This window comes from Mobula birostris, chromosome 27, assembly GCF_030028105.1.
Source record: "Mobula birostris isolate sMobBir1 chromosome 27, sMobBir1.hap1, whole genome shotgun sequence".
NCBI lineage: Eukaryota > Metazoa > Chordata > Chondrichthyes > Myliobatiformes > Myliobatidae > Mobula > Mobula birostris.
In genome coordinates, this window is record NC_092396.1 from 20498937 (window position 1) to 20513182 (window position 14246).

Here is a 14246-nt window from a genome sequence, read left to right on the forward strand (position 1 = left end):
AGGTGAGTCGGGCTCAGCGCGAGCGCGAGCCTGGCCCGGCGTGTGCGCGTATGCGCGCGCCGGCAGCGGGGATGGCGAGTTCGCGACGTGGGCGTCGTCGCTCTGTGGGAATTTAGCCGTCGTGGGTTGGACACGGTGTGGAGGAGGCGGGCCGGGAGTGAGCAGGGAATAAAGAGTGGTTCGGCCACTATGGAGTGAGGGAACGGTCTGTGTACGGGAAAGTTGAGGCGGATCGGACAGCTGCTCCGCTCCATTCATTCGCCGAGCTCCGAGTGATTTTTACCTCCTTACCGACTTTGCGAAGTTTCGGCTCTCTGAAGCAGGCACAACATTGCATCTGCAGACCCTTTGTGCGATCTGTTGGTTCAAATTGGGGGAATACGTGCCTGTCTGCACCCGTCTGAAAGAAATATTTTTAAAGGAAGTCTGGTTACGCACGTCGGAGGAAAGACTCGCAGAAATCAAAGAGTGGTCTCGTCAACTCGAAAGTGTTTCAACGGTTCCACAGGTAGGCTGAATGTTTTAAGATATTGAATCAAGTAGTACTCCCAGGGCTGGTGCGAAAACATGTAAATCTTCACCACCGCCACCAATTGTATTGGGTGCTGATTTCGTACCGTGACGCCAATATATCAAACGACAAGGATGCTGACTTCGTGACTGGTGAGATGAGCGGCTGAAGGATGTATCGCTAAGACGGCTGACGTGATTTTTGTTTATGGCAGGAATGCTGTGGAAATAACACGGGCTTTTTAGAACCATGGACGGGGTTAAGGGAACTTTAAAGCGGCTGGAAAATCAGAGAAATTCTGATAGTGCACATTGGTTTTGAGGTTTATGAAAGAGGAAGGATGCTTCATGATACCTGGACGATAAAGTTCAGAAAAACACATACAAGAAATGCATGAGTAGGTCACGTGTGGCCTCTCGACGAAACAAATTCCTTCCCACGACTCTCGAGTATTGCAATATTTCTTGTTTTTGTTTCAGATTCATTTCTGTAATTTTTTAAGACTTTACTGTAACCTATCAAACCTGTTCCACCATCAAGATCAAGCTATTGTGTGTCCAAAATCCACTTTTCTGCCTGATTTCCTCAAATATATCAAAGATGTGTTGATTTTGACTTTTCCAAAACAAATTACTAAAAGGTTCAATAATTTATAAACATCTGCATTGAAGGTATGTCTTCTGGGCAGTTCTGAATGACTGACACTCTTCCTGACACCCTGCCACTAACTGACACTGTTAGGGGCAGTGACACTGACAATGCAACTGGAACATCAGTAAAATGTTCAAACAAGACTACTCCTGGTTCTTAACACAAGGGAGTAGAAAGTTTCACGATCAATATCTGTAGGATAACTTGAATTCTTCTAGTAAATGCAAATTGTCCATGTATGTCTTCCCTTCACAAAGGTCAAAACTGCACACTGTATTCTAAGTTACTTCAAAAGATCACAGAAATGATTCTTAGTGCAGAGGAGATTTGTTATCTGGTAATTTGATAAAGGTGTTCAAAATGTGAGTTTAAAAATACCTGGCCCATATTTGTCTCTGTGCTTGCACAATGAATTGTGGTATTACAACTCTTATATGGGGGATAGTTTTCATTTACTAAAATTCAGTGCTGCTTTGGGTACTCACTTGTAGGCATCTGTTTTTGCATCTAAGAATAGAGGTTATTCCATTCTCAGTGAGATTGGATCTCCAAAGTCAACTTACTATCATTTTAGTGTGTCATCTGCAGACCAGTTGTGGGAGTTGGATTTTGAGTGGTGTCTGAGTGGGCAGTGGATCAGTTGGTGATGTGTCATAAAAAGGGCTACCTTAATCTTTTGCTGTCATTGAACTCCAAACGTGTAGTAGGACTTCTCGAACACACCGAGACATGAAAATGCCAATCATTTTTAGTGGGGTGGGTTCAGTCACAACCTTAGATTGGAGCACTAAATGTTACAGGTTGCTATCACAAGTATTTCTCTTTGTAAGTTTGAAACTGATGTAACCTGGTGGTTGTTATCTTATTAGATACATAACTCAATTACATAATTCAGTCAATAATGTCAAGGCAGCAGGTATATCAATTTATTAGCAATAACCTCCAACTTGAGGGTTTGCATTTTTCATTACCTTCAGGAGTTTCTCACTATTGTTACTTGCAGTGTACATTATTTTCAATTGTATTTTCCCAAACCAATGAGCTTCTCTTGTTCTGTGGAACAGTTAGTGTAAAGGTTGCAAAATCTGTTGACCGGTATTATGGTGAGTACATTGTAGTTTCAGTGTTTGGCTAAGTAATGAGAGAGATGCAGAGGATTTTAGTTAGAATTGGATTTTGTTTTTCTTCCAAAGCAGGACTTTAATCCAATTCAAGAGACTTATTTTCTTTTTCTTAGGTTAGGGAAGTAAGGTTCTGTAGTGAAATGAAGGCACCTTGATTGTCCAGAGCTGTACAAGCTTGAAACTATCTAATATTCAACTGTATCATCAACAATTAAATCTGGAGGGCTGTCAGGGGTTACAGCGGAACATTGATAGGATGCAGAACTGGACTGAGAAGTGGCAGATGGCGTTCAACCCAGGTAAGTGTGAAGTGGTTCATTTTGGTAGGTCAAATTTGAACACAGAATATAATAATGGTAAGACTCTTGGCAGTGTGGAGGATCAGCGAGATCTTGGGGTCTGTGTCCATAGAACACTCAAAGCTGCTACGCAGGTTGACAGTGTTGTTAAAAAGTTGTATGGTGTGATGGCCTTCATCAACCGTGGGATTGCGTTCAAGAGCCGTGAGGTAATATTGAAGCTAAACAAGACCTTAGTTAGACCCCACTTGGAGTACTGTGTTCAGTTCTGGTCACCTCACTATGGGAAAGATGTGAATACTATACATAGAGTGAAGAGGAGATTTACAAGGATGATGCCTGGATTGAAGAGCGTGCCTTATGAGAATAGGTTGAGTGAACTTGGCCTTTTCTCCTTGGGACAATGGAGGTTGAGAGGTGTCCCAATAGAGGTGTGTGTTGCTTGAATTTGCAGCATCTGCAGAACTCCTGTTGTAGAGGTGTATAAGATGTGAGAGACATGTGAGAGATATAAGATATGTGGATACCCAGGGCTGAAATGGCTGACACGAGGGAGTATAGTTTTAAGGTGCTTGGAAGAGGGGATGTCAGAGGTAAGTTTTTCACACAGAGTGTGATGGGTGTGTGGAATGCACTACCAGTGACAATGGTAGAGGTGGATACAATAGGGTCTTTTAAGAGACTCTTAGATAGGTACATGGAGCTTAGAAAAATAGAGGGCTATTCAGTAGGGAATTTCTATGCAGTTTCTAGAGTAGGTTACATGATCGGCACAACATTGTGGTCCAATGGGTCTGTAATGTGCTGTAGATTTCTATGTTCTAAATTCTGCAGAGAAAGAGCATAGAGATTTTCTATGCTTTGTACAGTGTTTGTGTAAGATATATATATATATATATATACACACACATATAACACATACATATACATACAAGGTCTTTGCAATCTGTGAGGGAATGATGTGTGCTGTCTGAAAGTGGATATTTCTTTTGTATGTGTGTATTTTATCTGTGTGCCTGTGAGTTCAGACAATTATGTGATTTCCTCTAACAGTGCAGGGATATAATGCGGAAAGCTGTTTGCTGCTTCCTTTGCACCAGTTGAGGAAACAGAATGAGAGGAAGGAAGTAAAAAAGAAGAGGGAGTGAGATAGTCTAGAGCAGGGGTTGCCAACATTTTTTGTGTCATGGATCCCAGCTTGGTTACCTCTGGTCGAGCGACAAGTGTGGGTGATCTGGATTATGCTCATAGTTTGCTGATTCTAATTATCAATGTTTTCATTTGCAAGTGCTAAACGTTGAGACTTCGCTGTTTGAAAATGTAACTCCATGGTGTGTGTGTATGTGTGGATTGGTGGGGGGGGGGAGGTTGCTGGTGTGAGGAGGGAGGTGATGGAGTGAGAATTGTGAGAGGAGGAAGATGATACAGGATTGAGGAAGGGGGAGACTAGCAGAGAGATGAGTGTAAAGGGCTGATAACTAGACAGAGTAGAAATCTGCAAGGATGTACTGCTGTGGTTCTATAGGGCATTGGTCAGACTAAATTTGGAATATTGTAAGCAATTTTGGGCTGCCCTGGAAAGGGTCCAGAGGAGGCTCACAAGAATGATCCCAGGGCAGAACAGACTTAATGGGTTGAATGGCCAAGTTCTGCTCCTATCTAATGGAGTCAGCTATAAAAGGGAACTAGGAGACTGTGGGGATGGGTGGGTGCACGGAGGGAACCAGGGGCTGGGTGGTTGGTGTGTTGTGGGGTGGAGATATGATCAGTGAGATTTTGAAAAGGATGAATTTTGTGTTATGAATCTTTACCCAGAGATTGTATCTTTTAATATTTATTACACAAATATTATCTGAAAAGGTATATGTGGTGACATGACAATGAGAAGTTGACTGAATGGCTGGGCACAAGGTTTAAGAGCTTGCTGCTGATAGTCAGTGCAAAATTCCAAAAGCTTCCTTGACTGAGGTTTTCAGGTCTTGCTTCTTATCCCGTTTATCCACCCTTATTCCAGTTCCCTATTGAAGTTGCAGGGAAGGATCAGGCATGAATCAAGTCACAGTCCTATTCCCATTGAAAGGGTGAATGAGCTTGAAAGGTGACTCAACTGACTATTCACAAGGCAGCAATTCCATCCCAACTGGACTGGAAATTCAAGATTTCTTCTTTGATATAATAATACAGATAAGTTGGTTATCACTTGTAAGGTATGCTGCCCAACACTGGATCAGCTGTGAAGATTAACCACGTGAGTTACCTTCCCCATTCCAAAGATGTTCAGGTTAATTGGTCACATGTGTGCAATTGGGTGTCACAGGCTTGTTGGGCCAAAAGGCCTGTTACCGAGCTGTATTTCTAAATAATAAATAAGGACATCCAAGTGTCTAATTTTTAACTGGTAGAAATACATTATGTGCCTTACAAGGAAGTAAAATGCTGACTAGTGTTACTGGCACAATCAGTTCACCACTAAGACATTTTGCATCTGCCACCAAGAGGAAGCTTCGTAAGGACTTGCAGCTCGTTCGACTATAGATCTTCAAATTAGGTAAATGTATATTAGGTAACCTTTGGTGCTCAGTTGATCAACAGTAACTGTAAGAGATTAGGGGGTTTTAGATTTTTCCTTGCTAAAACTTGGTTTGGCCCACAATTTGAGTTAGAAACTAGGAGTATGGCAGATTCAGATTCACGTGGTCCCTAGGAAGACACAGAGCCAATAAATGAAGTGAGGTAGAGAGGAGGAGAGGATGAAGCCTCCAAGCCTTAAACATCAGAAAAGATGGTAAATGGTCTTACACTACCAAACCAGTTTTGTGCTTGTGCATCATTTCGATGTGCAATTTATTGGATAGAAACAGTAGTTCCAGTTCATTAAGCAGCTGTATTTTCTGTTTACAGGTAATTACTGATGCTGATTGAAGAACAAAAAGACATGGGGCGTGTGTCCAAGTTTGACGGTTCCAGCGATAGTTCCAGGGGAAGTTCACGCAGTTCGACTCCTCCTGTCGATACTGACCGGCTCAGGGATAAGATGAGCCGCCGCATTGAATCTAGAGACACTTGGTTCTCCCTGGAATTTTTCCCTCCACGGACAGCCAGTGGTGCAGTTAATCTGATCTCCAGGTGAGCCAATTGCACAATAGCTGATTTACTATTTTAGTCTCTTACAGAATCAAGCAACGCTGTCAATCCCGGTTTTTAGCCCATCCCCAAGTGCTGTTAAAGGTGCTGCCTCATTGTGCAATGGGCATGCACAGCAATGGCAGACACCATTGAGTGATCCAAATTCAGCTCCCAGAGAAAGGTGACATCGGTGAACAGGGTAATGATGACATTTGGTATGCTTGCCTTCATAGGCTGAGGCACTGAGCTCAAGAGTCAGAATGTTAAATACTTTTGTTGCTGGGTTTCATAGTATGTTCTAGAACAGGGGACTTGAGTGGGATCTGTTGGGATTGCTGGTAGAGCAAATACCTTCTGTTGGTGTGACGGGGCTACGTACTGGAGCAGTTACCATTGAAACTGGTGATTTCTGTGGTACAGTGTGCTGCAGCTGATGGATGTCCACTGCGTCACTGATTGGAGGTATTGATTCCTGGTGATGCATCAGTGTGCAAGAAATCATTACAAGGGGGCCATATCATCCTCACTGAGTGCTTAGCTCGCTGTGTGCTTTGTAGTTGTAGCTGATATAATATTGCAGACATTTTCTAATTTTCCCTTTCTCCTGTCAAAAGACAGCTTTGGAAGTACTAAACTGGTCTACGTACCATTCTGTGGATGCTGGTCTTTTCTGGAAGAGGCGCTATCACTAAAATACAAATTCTCTACCCTATCAGAATGAGACAAGTTGATAGAAACATCTTAATTGAACCAATTGTTTACTTTGAGAATTCAGAACAGGACCAATGATTTTTAAAATTGTTTTCTTGCTAATTTGGAAGTTAACTGTCCCATTTTCCCTTAACCTTGGTATGGCTCAGTTTACCTGGACCGACTAACCATTGTTCTGATTTGATCAGCGCTCTGGTTAAGCTTGATGAACCACTGGATGAACTGTTGTTGGGATCTTATAATAGATAGTATGCTGTGACTTGTTGACCATGACCTTTGTTTGGTTAGGTTTGATCATATGGCCATTGGTGGGCCACTCTTCATTGATGTCACTTGGCATCCTGCTGGAGACCCAGGTGGTGACAAGGAGACTTCTTCCATGACCATTGCTAGCACGGCAGTGAATTACTGTGGTCTGGAGACATTGCTGCACCTATCCTGCTGTAACCAAACCAAGGATCAGATCACAAAGCACCTGGAGAAAGCTCGTAGCCTTGGGCTGAAGAACATACTCGCACTTCGTGGTGGTAAGATACTGAGCAGTGTTTTGTTTTAACCTCTTCCAGGACTTAGCTCCCTCTCCTGTCACCATGCTACTTCCCACATCAGCAGCAGAGAATCTTCTGGTTTTCCATCTCTAACCTCGATAACTTCTGTTCCATAAATGCCAGGCACTGTTTAATACAATTTAAAATCCTACATAGACTAGGCAAGTTTATTACATAGTTATGCTTTATGTCCTGGGATACAAGAGTATTGGAAGCAAATATTTGAGGTCCTATTGAAGGTACTAAAGGTTCAGATAATACCAGACCCCATTTTAATAATTTTTGGAACTTCTGCGAGGTCAAAGAAATTCCAGGCTACCCAGCAACAACTCCTGACCTATGGCATACTGAATGGAAAGAAACTCATACTGGTGTTCTGGAAAAAAGAGGAAACTCCATCACTCAGACAATGGCTGGCTGCATTAATGGATACTCTGCATCAGAGAGGATAAGATACGTTATCAAGGACATACTCAAGGAATTTGAAAAAATCTGGTAACCATTACTGTTGTATTTAGAAGAGACCGACAGCTGAACTAAGTGTGGGGGGGGGGCGGTAGGACCTAAACAGCACATACAGGAGGGGCGAGGGGAGGGGAGGGCTGGTAAGGGGAAAGGAGATGGGGTGGTAGGGTTTCCTTTGCGGGTTTCCTTTGCTTTTTGCTTGTTTACTATTCATACATTCATTTGATTTTCATTATGTTATAAGAAAGAAAAGAAAAAAGAAGCATTGTACTTTAGGATATTGTCTGTTGTGGTTAAGCTGATGTTGCTTCACAATAAAAACATTTGAAACAAAACGAGAAAAAAACGAATCGATATGTATCGGTGAATCCAGCCTGCCTACTGTTTCCTACATTCATTTGAACTCCAAGGATATGGAAAAGGTGATGAACAAAAGGAACTGTGGCTCATGGGAAGAGAGCTATAGGTTATTGATAAAATCCCTTTTCTATGGCATTATCTATATATTATCTTCTTGTGGATCCTATTCTTGTGTCTATGGGGTATAGAAAGGAATAAACCTGAAGGAATTTTTCCATTATTTTTGCTGGGCAAATAAAATCAGGGAGAGGAAGGGAGATAATAGATCCAAAATTAATGTGAAATATTTACCAGCATTCTGTAGACAACAGCATTAGAGAAAAACATGGTTTGCTGTAGAAATATGGGAAAACTTATGAATCATTGTCAACCAATTAATTCCGCATTAAAATTTTAAAATATGATATAGTCTGTTCTATATTTTTCCCATCTGAGCCAAGTATGTCGGCAATAGGGGGAAAATGAAGTTCAGAGTTTTTGGATTGCAGGAGCTAGTAACAGATCCTGTTGTTTTACGTGCTTTAGATCCTCTTGGTGATGAATGGAAAACTGAAGAGGAAGGATTCAATTATGCTGTTGACTTAGTCAAGCACATTCGCTGCAAGTTTAATGATTACTTCGACATCTGTGTTGCTGGTAGGCTAAGCTTCGAGAACCCAGTTTCTTTGGATCTTGCCATCTTGCTTGAGGCAAGATGATGATTTAAATTGTGTTTCCTTGCAGGTTACCCAACTGGGCACCCTGACTGCAGCAGTTATGAGGAAGATCTCAGCCACCTGAAAGCAAAGGTAGATGCTGGCTCAGACTTCATCATCACCCAACTGTTCTTCAGACCCAAGACCTTCCTGAAATTTTTAAAGGACTGTCGTACAATTGGAATAACTTGCCCCATTTTGCCAGGGATATTTCCCATTCAGGTATGTATGGATAGAGGACTTCGGGAAAGCCTGCTTCCTGGTGTGCCTTCTAAATTCTTTGGCGATACATTTTGTGTTCTCAATTATACACGAGCAATAACATCACCCAGTTTTCTGTAGAAGGAAGACACTTTCTCAATACTTCTGGTGCAATTCAGCTGTTAATCTCATTCTTCTCCTGCCTTGTGACAGAGTTATCACTCATTGCGACAGTTGGTCAAACTCTCCAAGCTTCAGGTTCCACAAGAAATCAAAGACGTCATTGAACCAATCAAGGATAATGATGATGCTATTAGAAATTATGGTATTGACTTGGCCACTGACATATGCAGGGTTCTACTGAAATCGGGATTGGTCCCAGGGCTCCACTTCTACACCCTGAACCGAGAGGTGGCAACCATCGAGATCCTGAAACGACTCAGACTGTGGACTGAGGACCCTAGGTGGGCTTGAACAAAAAAAAAATCTAACTGTGTACATGATTTCTACCATTAATAAAGCTCAGGCTAGCAGAAACCTTAATGGGCCAACTACCCATTTTGCAAAATATTAAATTCTAAATGTCCCTGCCTTCCATAGTTTATTGATTAATTTGTATTACTAATAAAGTTCATCAATGTTTATTTTATCAGAAAAAAATATTATTACTTTACCATGATGGTACTGTAAATGTATTCTGACAACTCCAGGAATTAACCACTTAGATATTTCCTAGCTTTGGATCACACCTTGCAAAGTTGTTACGAAGCGAAGTTGCGGGTAAACCTTTTAATTCTTAAACTCTTTGCTTTCCCAGGCGAGCCTTGCCCTGGATCGTTAGTGCCAATCCAAAGCGAAAGGTTGAGGATGTCCGACCAATATTTTGGGCTTCAAGACCAAAGAGTTACATCTACAGAACCCAGGATTGGGATGAATTCCCAAATGGAAGATGGTATAGTCGTAAATTATTAGTCAAAGTCCAAAGTACATGTATATCACTGTATATTAAGCTGAGATTCATTCTCTTCTGGGCATTCACAGTAGAACCATTTAAAACAGCACACAAAGACGGACAAACAATCAATGCACAAAAGGCCAACAAATTGTGCAAATACAAAATGAAAAAAAAAATAATAATAAGTAAGTACAAATATTGAGACCATGATTTGCAGAGTCCTTGAAAGTGAGTCCAGAGGTGGTGGAATCAATTCAGTGTTGGCGTAAGTGAAGTTATCCGCTCTGGTTCAGAAGCCTGATGTTTGAGAGGTAATAACTATTCTTAAACCTGGTGCTATGACATCTAAGGCCCCCTGTGCCTCCTTTCTGATGACAGTAGCGATACGAAAGGATGGCCTGGAGAAGATTTACCAGAATGCTCATGGATTATGATCAGAGATTAAGGGAGCTAGGGCTTTACTCCTTGGAGAGAAGGAGGATGAGAGGAGACATGACAGAGGTATACAAGATATTAAGAGGAATAGGTAGAGTGGATAGCCAGCACCTCTTCCCAAGGGCACCACTGCTCAATACAAGAGGACATGGCTTTAAGGTAGGGGGTGGGAAGTTCAAGGGGGATATTAGAGGAAGGTTTTTTACTCAGAGAGTGGTTGGTGTGTGGAATACACTACCTGAGTCAGTGGTGGAGGCAGATACACTAGTGAAATTTAGGAGACTACTAGACAGGTATATGGAGGAATTTAAGGTGGGGGGGGTATATGGGAGGCAGAGTTTGAGGGTCGGCTCAACAATGTGGGCCGAAGGGCCTGTACTGTGCTTTACTATTCTATGTTCTATGTAAGAGTCCTTGATTGATGTTGCTTTCCTGCGACAGTACTTCTGGTAGATGTGCTCAATTACTACTGTTTTAACAGTGAACTGTTGTGCAACACAAGTAAGATTCATAACACTAATAAATGTACAACTGTACATGTTTAGCCTAATGCCAGTTTTGGATTTGGTTAGTGGTGCACGTGGAACATCCACACTGTATTTATGTGAAATCACAGAAAATACTGAGGAACATAATTCTCAATTCACGCCTTCCAGGGTTTGAAATTTGAGGATTGAGATGAAATGCCAGTTTGAAAAGCTGGTGGTTACAAGCCTTCCATTTTAAATTTGAGAAGATGAACATGGACTAAAATGTGGATCCCTTGCATTGATATCAGTCCCATCATAAATTCATGAGCACTTAATTTCCCAAGTAAACAATTATACAGAAGATATTTACTGATTCAAATCAACTCTTTAACCAGTATTTTTTTCATCAAACAAATGGCTGAGAATTTGTGTGGGGTACTTGTTGCAATTGATATTTCAGGGGGAACTCGTCATCTCCTGCGTTTGGTGAGTTGAAGGATTACTACCTTTTCTATCTGAAGCAAAAGTGTCCCAAGGAGGAATTGCTGAAGATGTGGGGAGAAGAACTGGTAGATGATAAAAGTATCTTTGACGTCTTCACAGCATATATTAGTGGGAAGCCCAACAGCAATGGGATAAAGGTAATAGAACTATCGTGACCAAATAAAAGACAACCCAAAAGATCTACAAAGTAATTACTTTGTGACTAGTTCTTAAGAAGAGCTAAATTACGAAGAGTTTTCATAGCAGTTTATGAAAACATACAATTGGTTTAAAATGATATTATTTGATGGTGATTTCTAAGTTGCATCCAGTATTTGGCTATAACTTATACCAGATTAAGTTATACAGAAGGGAAAATGAGGCTAACATTCTGCATGGGTTATATTGTAAAGGCAACAAAATGGTCGCTAATACCTGGTTAATGATACTGATTCCAGGTAGAATGATCCAGAGGCTTGAGTTCAAATTGTTAAATTTGGATATTAAAATGAATCTGAATTTTAAAAACCTAGTATCTGTAAATACACTTGTGCATCTAAGTGAGCTTAATTAAAACTCCTCAGTAAATATCCTCTGGAAGAGGAAGTCTTGTATCTTTACTTATTCTGTCCCATGCGTGACTTCATACCCATAGTAATATAGTTTTATCTATGTCTCAGCTAGCATTTCAGTTGAAGAGCAATTAGGGCAAGGCTATAGATGCTGACTCATGTCAGTAGCAGTTGTACAATACATATGGGATTGTTGAACATCAGGACCTCCAGTGCCTGCCTTGATTTTGGTAACACCTGTTGTCTCATCTGAACATTAGTAGGTATTTCAGATGGTTGCTTCCAGTACAATACATTTTGGAAACTTAATTAGCATGATTTGTCAATCAGGTATAAGGAATGCATTTTTCTCCAGGGAGGATTCAAGTAACAGTCATATTGGTAATAACGTTCTGTACTATGACTCTTCCATACATTATGTCTGGTCTTGTCTGTTCTTCAATTTAAATCCAACAGAAATTATATCAATCTGAGTAAATGAGATGTTTTATCACCAAATGCCAGAGAAATTCAGATTAAGAAGATCTTTAAGCCAATGGTTTAGAAAATTTGACTTGAACTTGAGTTTACTTAACAATAAGTTCTGATGGACAAGAGCTTGGATGCTAGAACACAATTTCCTTCTCTCTCACTGTTTTTTCAAAACAGAACAGTAGCTATCACACTCGAGTGATTTTTCTCAGAAAAAGTTACTCTTCATTCTACCCTACTCTCCTACTATCTTGTGTCACGCAATAATATGTGGTAACTCAGAATTCATGTGTAGTGCTAGTTAAGCATGTATCCAGCTGAAGTAAGCCATATAACCCTGGCATTGTTCTTGCTTAGAGATCAATACTCAAGAGTTGTACAACCAATCCAGCCCAGCTCTTAAACAGAAATAAAACCCTGTACCTCTGATTTGTACATTCTCAGGTGACCTGTTTGCCTTGGAATGACGATGCCCTGGCACCAGAAACATCCTTGATGAAGGATGAACTGGAGAAGGTGAACAAAATGGGAATTCTCACCATCAACTCCCAGCCCAACATTAATGCAAAACCTTCAACTGATCCATATGTGGGCTGGGGGCCTGAGGGAGGCTATGTATTTCAGAAGGTAAGAAAACAGTATCACTGAGGATAAAGGATCAGAATTCCTCGATTACGAAGCTCAGCCGTGTGAAAATGGACCATGAGTTAAGGAATCTTGTCATCCTAAGCATTAATCTTGCTCTTCCTATTTTAGGCCTACCTGGAGTTTTTCACCTCCTCAGAAAATGTATCTACTCTACTCAAAGTTCTTCAGAAGTACAAAACACGTGTGAACTACCAGATTGTAAATGTGAAGGTAAGAGGTTATCCATGCCAGATTGAATCACCAATCATGGATTAAAGGCAGTAATCAAATTTCACTTGTTCTGTGTGGAATGGTGCTAGAAGTCAAGGTGCAGTTTGTTCCTTTGCTTCACATTAATAGAGAGACTCTGGGTAACATAACTAATCTCCCAATCATTGTCATCAATGGTGATAGTGGCACTCAACCAGTATAAGACTGGCAGCTCCTTTGCCCTAGAGTGGGGGTTTGCAACCTGGGGTCCATGGAGCCCTCGGTCCACGGTATAAAAAAGGTTGAGAATCCTTGTGCTAAAGGGACTTTCATTCTGGGGATGAAAGGGTTAGCATATGAGAGGTCTTTAGTTCTGGGACTGTACTCGCTGAAGTTTAGAAGAATTGGGGGGGGGGGGTGAAGTCTCATTGAAACCTATTGAATATTGAAAGGCCTAGATAGAGAAGATGTTTTCAATAGTGAAGGAGTCTAGGACCAAAGGGCACAGCCTTAAAATACACAGCATATCTTTAGAAGAGGAATGAGAAGTTTCTTTAACTAGAGCGTGGTGAATCTTTGGAATTCATTGCCAGAGATGGTTGTGGAAGCCAAGTCATTGGGCTTATTTAAAGCAGAGGATGAGAGGTTCTTGATGTGTCAGGCAACAAAGGTAACAGGGAGAAGGCAGGAGAATGGGGTGAGAGGGATAATAAATCAATCATGATCAAATGGCAGAGTAGATTCAAGAGGTCGATTGGCCTAATTCTGCTATTGTCTCATGGACTTTCATCGAGACCAGCAAACCAGCCTGAACTGGATCTGGTAGTGGAGGACGACAAACTGTGTTTGCAGTGGACATGGACACCATGGAAAGTTAATTGGTAACAATCCACTTTATGGAATACTGTGTTGATTTTTAGACTGTTGCTGAGAGGTAGTATTGTATCAAATCTACCACAGCTAGTAAGGATTACAGCTGTTTTCTCTCTGCTTCATGAACTAACCTTGTACTATGTGCAACCTTTCTGCAGGGTGAGAATATAAATAATGCGTTTGACATGCAGCCAATTGCAGTTACATGGGGTATCTTTCCTGGACGTGAGATAATCCAGCCCACGGTGGTTGATCCTATCAGCTTCATGTACTGGAAGGTAATGAGAATCAAACACTTTGGAGTAAAAATAACACCTGAAGTTGATAGTCCTTCTACTGCAGTTGGCCTCGGTGCCTTGGTTAGCAGCTCCCAAAACATTGCTTTGTGATTCATCTGTTATCCTGAGTGGTTAACAATCAACGATAATTTATTTCCAGTATTTTCACTAATATCCTCAT

General features: G+C 41.2%; 1 protein-coding gene across 2 annotated transcripts in view; it reads left to right on the top strand.

Annotated features, from left to right (window-relative positions):
* mthfr (methylenetetrahydrofolate reductase (NAD(P)H)) overlaps positions 1-14246 on the top strand; it is a 20774-nt gene continuing 6528 nt past the window's right edge. Inside the window, exons 1-12 of one of the 2 annotated variants that reach the window (XM_072245401.1) lie at positions 1-508; positions 2400-2585; positions 5487-5711; positions 6711-6949; positions 8321-8431; positions 8519-8712; positions 8905-9155; positions 9509-9643; positions 11012-11192; positions 12522-12704; positions 12834-12935; positions 13946-14065. In XM_072245401.1, the coding sequence (XP_072101502.1) occupies positions 5497-5711; positions 6711-6949; positions 8321-8431; positions 8519-8712; positions 8905-9155; positions 9509-9643; positions 11012-11192; positions 12522-12704; positions 12834-12935; positions 13946-14065 (1731 nt within the window). In that variant the 5' untranslated portion in view covers positions 1-508; positions 2400-2585; positions 5487-5496. The remainder of the gene's footprint in view (positions 509-2399; positions 2586-5486; positions 5712-6710; positions 6950-8320; positions 8432-8518; positions 8713-8904; positions 9156-9508; positions 9644-11011; positions 11193-12521; positions 12705-12833; positions 12936-13945; positions 14066-14246) is intronic. The other variant, XM_072245402.1, reaches the window with a different exon arrangement.